At 39.7% G+C, this 10,504-nt stretch overlaps 2 protein-coding genes across 3 annotated transcripts; one reads left to right on the forward strand and one right to left on the reverse strand.

Moving 5' to 3' along the window:
• Positions 1–1,281: 1,281 nt before the first annotated feature.
• LOC132701160 (ubiquitin-conjugating enzyme E2 Q1) lies at positions 1,282–6,278 on the reverse strand. Its single transcript, XM_060668873.1, has 4 exons — positions 5,974–6,278; positions 5,306–5,520; positions 3,451–4,193; positions 1,282–1,948 (listed from the first exon to the last, which is right to left on the reverse strand). Exons 1-4 carry the CDS (start codon positions 6,133–6,135, stop codon positions 1,917–1,919), a joined length of 1,152 nt encoding a protein of 383 aa, XP_060524856.1. The 5' UTR covers positions 6,136–6,278; the 3' UTR covers positions 1,282–1,916.
• Positions 6,279–6,690: 412 nt separating this feature from the next.
• LOC132700855 (methionyl-tRNA formyltransferase, mitochondrial) lies at positions 6,691–8,352 on the forward strand. Of its 2 annotated transcripts, none has more exons than XM_060668425.1 (4): positions 6,691–7,125; positions 7,164–7,379; positions 7,589–7,890; positions 7,952–8,352. In XM_060668425.1, the coding sequence occupies exons 1-4, from the start codon at positions 6,932–6,934 to the stop codon at positions 8,305–8,307; spliced, it is 1,068 nt and encodes a 355-aa protein (XP_060524408.1). In that variant the 5' UTR covers positions 6,691–6,931; the 3' UTR covers positions 8,308–8,352. The 2 variants fall into 2 exon arrangements, with proteins under 2 accessions (XP_060524408.1, XP_060524409.1); XM_060668426.1 differs by having other exon boundaries at positions 6,695–7,125; positions 7,182–7,379.
• Positions 8,353–10,504: the final 2,152 nt, after the last annotated feature.

Consider the following 10,504-nt stretch of genomic DNA (forward strand, 5'->3'; position numbering starts at 1 on the left):
TTTCAAATCTTCAAATAAGTTAATATAGCATGGCATGAAAGACGAAGCACTATTAGACAGTTCAGTCTAGAGAGACTAATGCAGAGATTGGATGTGATCCATTTTTTTTCGCAGCAATTTATAGCTCATTTTGGGTTAACACAGGATATGTTGTCTTTCCCTGTATAGAATAAGTAGTCTCACATTAGAACCATCTAAAAGAGTTTCGATAAGCCTGGCATTTTATGCATCCGGAGAGTATCAATGTTGTTTACGAAGTAGAAGAGAAAGACGCGACTTTCATTAGCAGGAAATTTATTTATTGATTGATATATAAAGTTTTCCCTGTTCCGTGCCTCAAGAAATGGTTGTTTTATTAAATATACTGCCATCTCAATGTCTAATTTATAATAACAATTAAAATTTATATACTCAGTCGCAAATTCTTTTAATTACAAACCGTTTTCCTTTACCGTCCTCCTGGTCTCTGAATATATAGTCACAGCAAAGAGCACAAAACACTAAAATTTCACAGTTTTTTATCTTCGCCATTGAATTATTTGCCTTGGTCTGTGACGTCATTGATTCACATTTGAAAAAAAAAACAAAATAACCCACGATTTAAACCGGCCTTACTTAAAATTTACTTATTGAAAACTTCGTTTTTTAATAATTAATAATTCTAATTATTCTTTACGTTATGTGAGTTTACAAATTACAACTTACAATTTACAAATTTTTGTTTTTTTTTTGTGGCAATAAATGATTTAAACTAATTACCTCATAAATTTTTATTTCTATGATAAAAACTAAAAAAAAAAACACTTCGGGTAATGTTTTACCGGTTCAGTAACTTTTGTCTTCGAAATTTAACGAATTTCCCAACTTGAATTTCTATTTTGTATTTGTATTTCTATTTTCCATAAATGGGAAAATCCAATAGAGCGACCATAAGAAAAACGAAAGTTAAGGCGCGCTGCGAGATAACAAGGCGTCCCGACAATGTCACATTTTGACAGCTTTCGCCGATATTTTACAAACCAATCGAGCGATCGCAAATCTAAAGCCGGTTATCCAGTAATTTATTAATTAAAAATATTTTTTAGCCCGCCCCTGGTAAGTCTGGTAGCCTCTGAAGACTATTTATTTAAAAAAACTTAATCCTCATTCAACTGGGCCCGGCAAAACGTAGCGTATGCTGCCATCTCTCGGCGAGTAGCGAAACCAAAATTAAACTTTGGATGACCTAGGAACCTGCTTCGCGCGCTTTTGATAATGGGGAATAAAACACAAACGCAGAACTTATAATAATGGTTTATTGGCCTTAAAAATTCAAAGCACGTTTTGTTTCCAGAAGTGAAGGTTACAGCAAAAAACGATACACGGTATTACGACGTAATATATGTACAGAGTTAACCATCGATTTTGAAAATAATTATACCTAAAAATGAAAAAAAAAAAAAAACTCCGAGTTAAGCTAAAGGACGACACCGACTGGACAAAAAAACGCGCCCCTCTCCTAAACCTAGAGCGTTCCGATTAAAAAAAACTGACGTCACGCCTCCTACCTACAATGAAACTAACAATAACGAAAAAAAAAATGAAATGGAAGGTAAAATGAAACATCACAACAATGATGACGTCGGGACGCTCGCGTTAAACAAAAATGGTCGATTAGCTTGGATTGCACGTGAATTTCCGAAACAAAACAAAAAAAACGCGTCAATGATCCCGCCTGGTGGGGCGTTTAAATTTATTTTCTTTTCTCCCGAGCTCGTCAAAACGTTAGGCACTAATAGAAATTTGAACAGATCGTTCGTTCTTCTTCCTGCGTTACGACCCAAAGAACGGAACACGGGACGCGAAATCCTACGGGAAAAACAATATGGGGGCGGCTGGTGGGGGGGAGGAGGGAAAAAAATCGGCGCCGACACTGCTTAGCCATCTTCTTTCGGCGGCGTGAACCATCCTAGATCGGAGAGAGAAGACACCGTATTAAAAACGTGGCAAAAAAAAACTAACAAATTCAATGAAACAACTCGCTATAACCGCCGCATCCGCCATATATATAATTGTGTATTACGGCATTTGTTAATTTTTTTTTTTTTCGATAAAAATACACACAAAAGGCTCGAGCTCACAAATTTGCTTAAAATAAACTAGCTTTTTTCGCGAAGGCAAGTCCTGGAGTTATGCGAAATATGAGTGGTGTGTTATTTTGCTTGTCGATAGGTTTTATGGACACTAGGGTAGTTAAAAATATCCCAGACCCCGAGCTTTGCATTCTGTCCCGACGATCCGTCAAACCGTCACTTATAAAGGATGTCTACAGCGCGTGTCGAAAATTATAGATAAGACTAAAACTTACGTCCTTAAAATGGATTGGATTATTGGATTTTATACTCGATCGCCCAAAATGAAAAATATGATAAAAATATACCTAACTTCAGTATTTTTTTAGGTGTGCACATTTTTACGAACAAAACTTGTCAAATTATCAGAAAAGTCAAGAAAAATAAATACAAACAGTTACATTTTCAATTTTGTGGGAAAAAAAATCAATGAAATAAAATAATGTTTTCAAATTGAGTTTTTACGTTCGACCTGGAAATATATAATGATTTCAAATCTGGCAATTTTGTATTAGTCTTATCACACAAAAGTTGCTTCTCATTATTTTGCTTTTTCAATGGGGCCACAAAAAAAATCTGTAAATGTAAGGTTATAAGTCTATATCTGTAGGCGCCAGGTTCTATCTTTATTTATAAAAATTTAAACGGAATTCCGTTCAAAACAAATTTATTATCATCATTATTATTATAGAAACGTGTTAATGATTTATTAAGCAATGAAACAAAATCATATTTAATTTTGATCAAATCTTACTAGGTCAGCTGCACTAGCGAATCGCTTTTCGGACCAACTTCACTTCTTCCAGAGTGCAAGAATATTTAAAAAAAGAAATTAAAGACTGCCGGTAAAACTATTCCGCGTTTCTTCGCAATAGTATTGTATACCATTGTGTTGGTGCCTCGCTACTCTTATAAGTGTCCTTACTGTCGTGTCGACTAACTATACCAATATTTAATATTTTGGAAAAGCAATGTTTCTCGCATTAGGGTAATGTCTATTTCATTCTGATTTAATTTTGCTTTATTTCGTTGTTTACTATTTTGTTTATGTGAATCCTATTTTATATTTGATAAATAAATAAATAAATAAATAAATCGTTGGCGTATTTTAAATTTTGCAACGTTTTTTTCTCTAAGCGTATTACCTCTTCAAGGAATACAGAAATACCGTACTAACCAAATACCCAAATTTGACCGGTCAATTGACACAAATTCCACAACCCCAGACACAGTACACCATGATGGGCATGTAAGTCTGATATTTTTCGATTTCGCGGATATTTAAACCCGACACCAACCTCTGGCGACGTCGCTTTGGGGGATGAAAACCGTCACTCACCGTTTTTCTCGTGGATCTGCACGAGGGACTTGAAGCTCTGCTGGGCGCGCGCCAGGCTGTACTGTCCCTGCGAGCACACCTTCTGGGGCCCGAACTGGATCCTCGCCTTGCCCTTGACGAGGGTAGCGGAGATCTGCATAATGACCGCTTCGACGGTGTAGGCGCTCGACCAGCCCTGCTTCGTCAACAGTTCCATACAAATCGCCCCGCCCACCAGCACATAGCCCCCCGATATGATGGGGTGCACGACCCTGACGAATGGCGGCTCGAACGGGTACGTGTCTTTGAACAACATGTTCAGCAGGATGGCGTCCTTGCCCTCTTTCTCCTTGAGCATCTGGAGGTCGTGGGATAACGGGCTGTCGGGATCGACCGCCATCAGTCTGACGTTCCACTCGTACAGCGAATCGTTCACCAATTCGATCTGGTACATTTTGTTTTTGAACGAGTCCGACCTGTATATGTCGCGAAGTTCCTTCATGAGGCGGTCGGTCGCCTGTACGGAACCCGACACGGATCCCTTGAGGTAATCCTGTCGTTGGTTCTGCCGCAGACGCTCCAACGTGGCGAGATGCTCCACGCCCATTTCGTCCGCTTTCGGTCTGCCGCTCTCCTCCATTTCCATCGCGAGGTCCTCGTCCTCGTCGTCGTCGGTGTCGTCGTCCGCCGCGCCGTCGCTTTCCGGCATTTCGGCGTCGCTGTCGAGACCCTCGTCCTCCATCGCTTCGATGTTACTCTCGATTCTGCAATAACAATCAAGTCGGCGTTCTTCTTCTTTTCGACGGCCGGGCCGCCACGCACGCGTCACGGATATAAGAAAATAACCACGAATTAACCCAAGGCGAGTTTTGATTTAACATTATATATTTTGAGTTTGTTTTGTTCCATTTGGGAAAATCGAGTTAAAATACTTGATGACTTTTAGTGTTTGGTCTGCGGTAATGATATTTGAGCTAAAACCAGGTCAAATAAAGCGTGATGTATAGCGGAATGCCATAATCGGAAGTTATGGGTCATGAAGTTTTTTGACAAAGGTTGAAATTGTTGTTTATATGGCACAATAAAATATTTTACATTGACAACAGTGTCCATTTAGAGATATTGGAAGTTCCAAGTTTTCCTTTTACTGTCAGCAGAATAGGTTATGATCAAATAAATTAATACAAAAAAATTAAATCCCCATAATCCCGCAATTAAAACATTTGAGCAGCAGTTCCCCCTTTGTTTATTTACATTACGGTGATAAAAGATTGAATCATTTCAGTTATATTTGACATCGCAATATTTTTAATAAATATTTACTAAACATTTCTGCGAAGAGAATAAAAGTAGTTGAGGGTATGTCTAGATTAACTGTAATTGACATTTTTATCGGATTTAGTTTGATTTTTCTTAAAAATTTAATATTAATAAAAGTAATTGTATTTCAGAGAGAATAGAAAGTGCTTCAAGAAAAATAAACAAACTCAACGTAGGATCGCTTTTTGCAAACAATCACAAAGAAAATCTTGGTTTGGTGACTTTACAAACAAAAAAATGTAAATTAAAATTATTGTTTTCTATTCCCCTCTGGAAAATGGCTAATTATACACTGATCCAGCGTGCGGAAAGGGTCATTTTTTTCTCGAATTATGACATTTTGACAATTCTGACGACCATGTCACTGAATGTATTCGTATTGTTTTGCAAAAATGTACCAACTAACGGTTCTAGAAAAAGCACAGTATGCCACACGGTAAGGTAAACTTTTAACTTAAACAAATGCTCTTTACCACTCTCGTTGCATCCATATACTATTCCATGTGCAGAGATCAAGAAAAATCTTCGCAAAAACAATGCCGCTATTTCTTTTTACCTGTTCAAAGTCTGGATATCGAGTATCCGAAGCCTGTCGATGTCGGGTGGTTCGGAAACCGCGTGCAGCCTACATAGTTCTCTAAGCAGTATTATCACTTGGTGAACGACGTGGTTGTCTACGCCCTCGGTGTTGCTCAATATTTGTACGGCATTTGTGATACTGGTCTCCTCCGAGTCGGCGAACCACACCGGCGGCACTGACGGGTACGTTTCCTGGCACAGCAAAAGAAAAACTCAAATAACACCGAAAGTTTATTTATTTGTAAACAACATAACCGAAAACGCTACCGTGCTCCGATATGTACGACGGCAAAGTGCACGCCTCCTGCGTTTCGTCGTATACACGTCTCGCACGCGGAGAGTGCCTTGGGAACTGTACCACCCAGGATCGGAGAGGGCCTTTTGTCATCCACTTACCTGCGACGCGCACGTTTGGCAACCGCGGATAATTTTGCGATATATATATATTTTTTTGTGAGATTAAGCTAGGCGGACACGGATTTCCAACGCGCCTCGCGGAACGATCGTCAAAGTTTGACGCTCAGCTGTTTAGAAATCTGGACCGTATGTTAAACGTCAAAAATGCATACTGCACGATCCTTTGTTGCGGGATCTGTTTACGCGACGGCCAGTTTCACGCGATCAACGGAAACGGCCCCGACTTACCGTTATGTTGGCGTGGATGGCGTACTTTTTCCCGTTTTTCCCTATAAACCTACAGCTGAGTTCGTCCACACTGGCGGAAACAATCTGAAACCGTTCATGAGTCTTGCCGAATACCGATTCCAAAGTCCGAATCTCTTGTTTCAACGTGTTTAAACAAGCCATAGGATTCACGAACGCGCAATTTCGCACGAACCCGCCGCGGTTAATCCGTCGGAAAGTCTGCAATTTCCGCGAATACACTCCCAACTACAGCAAAATGGCCGCCTGTCAGCGCCAGCGACTCGCCATCGGACCAGCGACGAGAGAATCCGAATCGATCACGTTCGGCGAAATTCGGTTATCAAGGTTGCGAGGCCTCGGGAACGCTTGGAAAGAAAACGAGACCCCCCACCCCACTCCCAAAACGAAGAATAATATTGTTTTGAAATTGGTGCTTGTCCCACTTTTCATGCAAACGAAGCGAGATTGAAGGTTTACATCGTTTTCTCCTTAATTTATTCCGTTATACAATTTTGCGTTTGTTTATTTCCGGCCGAACGGTATTGCCAATGATTTAAATTTTTCATTATCACGACGAACCTTAAAAAATCGGTGCGTTGTGATAAAACACCCAACTTGCGTTCGAAATAAGAAGAAGATAAACGAACGCATTCGCGATTTATGGCAAAGCGTCAAATGAAAGGTTCATTCGGGCCTCATCAATTTCTTATGGCGAATATAACATTTTATAAATGTTCTAGTGCGCAGCATTTCAAAATTACCAAATTGGGCGCAGGTAAATAGCCAGCACGCGATAAGAAGAAGAGACGCGAACTTAGCCGCATTGACTGTTGCGGTTTTACCGATAAAATGTGCAATAACTGTAATAAGGTGCAATTTGCGATGGCATAAATGTCCACACGCCCTACGGAATTGTCGGATAATGAGCTGCAAAACTGCGGCGCAGTGTTAAGGCTTCATGGTTTATCGTAGCATGTTGCTGCTCATATTTAATAAATGCCGTTCGGAAAGCAACCGATTTCGGCGCTCGTTTAGTCGTTTTTCTCCTCTAAATAGCAACGCGCTCGATATAAAAAAGCCGCCGTACAAGGTGTTGTTTTTCGGCACAGACGATTTTTCCCTGCACAGTCTGGGTGCGCTTTTAAAAGAACGGTGAGTCCGTTTTTGGTCGTTTTTTCATGCTCGCCTAGGATTCTCGAATGTCGTAGGGAACGTAGCGACGAAATATTGACTTCCTTGGACGTCGTGACCAATTCGGAACGCAGCCAAGTCGGAAAGTACTCGCTAGCGAGGAAAATCAGAGTGTTTCTATGGCCTCCCTCGTTCGAAGTAAACGAGTACGACGTGGGTCTAGTAGTTTCGTTCGGTCGCTTGATACCGTCGTGCGTGATCGACAAGTTTCCATTGTAAGTAGTTTGGAAAATGCCGGAAATTATTTTAATATCGGAACTAATTTATGTATTACGAGCTTTTCACAATCAACTTTTGAGATAAGACCCAGTGTCCTTGCTTTTGGCTGATTAAAAAGGTTTTCTGTTTCGTTTCGTTTGATAACAAGCGCTGTATACTAATTAGAAAGAAAAAACCACCATGTAAACACACAATTTTTTTCAAGAGGCATGCTAAATGTGCACGGAAGCTTGTTGCCCCGTTGGAGAGGGGCCTCGCCGGTTATCCACTGCCTGGCCGAGGGAGATACCGAGACAGGTATAAGTATAATGGGGATCGAACCCGAACACTTTGACACGGGCCCAATTTTACTTCAGAAAAAGATCGATATACCTCCCACCACGATCATGCCCGACTTGCGTTACCGACTGGGCAAACTGGGGGCCGAGTGTCTAATCGAAACGTTACGGGATTTGCCGGGCAAACTGGCAAACGCGAAACCTCAACCTACCGAGGGCGTTTGCTACGGTAGGTTTTATAAAACTGTTGGGCCGGGGGAGGTTTGTTTAGTGGTCGGAGGTTTTTGCAGCGCCGAAAATAACCGCCCGGTTCGCCAGAATCGACTGGGATTTGATGACGGCCGCCCGGATATATAACTTGGAAAGGGCGGTCAAATTTTTGTACCCCTTGACGACTACCTGGAACTCTCTACCCGTGAGGCTGTTCGACGTCGAAGTCTTGGACTGGCGTACGACCAGTAACCGGCCGGGTTACATCAGTTACCATCGGAACAGGAGGTGCGTCGTGGTCGAATGTGCCCAAAAGACTTGGATCAGCGTGAAATACGTCGCGGTGGCGCAGAAAAAACCGATCAGGGCCACCGATTTTCGCAACGCCTACGTCAAACGCACGCCGGACCCCGAGATAGGCAAAATGTTTAAATAAAATTTGTTAATACTGGTTCTGTTTTGATTAAAAGAATCATTCGTGTTTTTTTTTTGTTGTTGTTTACTGTCAAAAATCATTGTTATCGTTTATCAAGGTAGGTTGTTACGATACATTTGTGGTCTGTGCAGGACGGTTATTATCAAGGAGCATCTGTCAAGGTCCTCGCATATTGGCCCATCGTCGGAAAAAGCATTGCTTTTTCTGTGGTTACCGTTGAGCATCATATTTATGACAATTTTTAAAAATGGATCCCTGAAAGAGTACAACTTCTAAGAACGGCGTGATCTGTGGTTATGACCTTAATCGTTTTTCTCTGGTTTTGAATATGGTACGTGGGATGTATGATTGAAATTAGCTGTTCAAGCGTTTCGCGCTTCATTTTTTAGACAATCTGATAACTCCGGTGATTTAAAAAAGCATAATATTAGGAGGTCGACAATGGCTTCTTTGAAAGGTGCACAATTAATGCTTCAATTAGATGTAATTAAAAACAAAGGAAAATAAATACATATGAATCTTATCTCCCAGACTTTGTATGAAATCATAATAACTATTAATCTGATCTCATACTAATACTAATCATATACTTTAAGGTTTCTGTCGATCCTTTCGTATTCATAAAACCTGAAGAGAATTTCCAAAGATTCCCGGTTTCTTTGTTCATCTGGGAGGTTTATGAAATAAATCCTTTGTGATTAAGATGTGCCTTTTTTTCGACAATAATTCCTTCAAAAATTAATGAAATTATGGAGTACCGTACGCGCGCCATCTATTGGTGTGTGTTTCAATTTAATTTAACGAGCGGTGAAGTGGTTCCGTCATCGGATGCGCTTCGGCTACCTCAGCTAGTTAGTTCGACAGATTGACGAGAGATGGCGCCACGCAGAAAACCAGCTGAAGATTTCAAAAACGTTCTAAAAGACAATATAAAAATTGCTTTGACTTCGTTTTGAAATAGAGAATCAAATCACACCTTTTACTACAGGAAGCAAATATATGTATATGCACTTTTAAAAACCATTTTTATCTAAGTAATTTTTGTGAGTGTGCGTCATAGGAGCGACAAGGCGTTACGAAAGCGCGATGATTGATGAACGGGCAATCGGAACGACAGGCTGGCCGAGAAAATAGAGCTCCTTTGAGCCACAAGCTTCTTCTCGCGTCGTTTCTTCTCGATTGAAAATTTAACGTAAAAGAAACATCTACCGGAAACTTAATTACTTTTCGGTTTATGTACATACCTAAGTTTGAAATCTTTGAAGCAGGGGATTTATTCGGGCTTCGAGCGGGGTTGGAAAATGATAATCGAACTTCTTAAAAAAACGTGCTCAGAAATTTAAGAACAATGCGCCTTTCTGACGTTAAAAAAAAGAAATAAACGACCGCGAAGTTTCATTAAACCAAATTAATTTCTGTAATTATCAAAAGAAAAATTAAATGAAAGTAACTTTTTCACTAGGTTCTCCTATGTATGTAATTGTTTTAAATTGTTCGTGTTCTGTATTAGTTTTCGGGTAAATAGAGTTTACTGTTGTCTGAGTTTGTTTTTTATTTATAATTTTATCTATAATGGTCGGATTGTAGCCGTTGTTCAGTGCAATTTGTTTAATGATATTAAGTTCTGTGTTGTAATTTTCCGTTGAGAGTGGGGTATTAAGAAGTCTGTGTATAAAAAAGTGAAATGCGGCCATTTTGTGTGTATAAGGGTGATTTGAGCTATTATGTATGATTGTGTCCGGGTGTGAAGGGTTATGATATATTGAAAAATCTAATTTGTTTTGCGCTTTCGTGATAGTTAAGTCTAAAAAATTAATAGAGTTATTCTGTTCAGGTAGTTTGTAAATATTACGTTCGATATTGTCGAAACAATTGTCATGCAAAACTATATAACTTCGTGAAAATCTGAACTGTCAGTTTTTATTTTTTTTTTCAGAAATTGTAACGTACCTCCGAACTTCTGACATGTTTTTCAGAAATTCTCACTTATTTGCAAAAATTCTGACTTGTTTACAAAGATTCTGCCATGGTTTCCACAAATTGTAAGTTATGTCACAAATACTGACTTTTTTAGTGAAAATTTGACGTACTTTTCAGAAGCTGTAGATTGTGTCGGAAATTCGAACTGATGTCGCAGAAATTATTTCCCAAAAATTTGTCTCATTAAACCAAAACGTATATTTTATTTTTGGTCGCG

Source organism: Cylas formicarius, unplaced genomic scaffold (assembly GCF_029955315.1).
Source record: "Cylas formicarius isolate icCylForm1 unplaced genomic scaffold, icCylForm1.1 PGA_scaffold_4__25_contigs__length_36172078, whole genome shotgun sequence".
In the NCBI taxonomy this organism is placed as follows: Eukaryota; Metazoa; Arthropoda; class Insecta; order Coleoptera; family Brentidae; genus Cylas; species Cylas formicarius.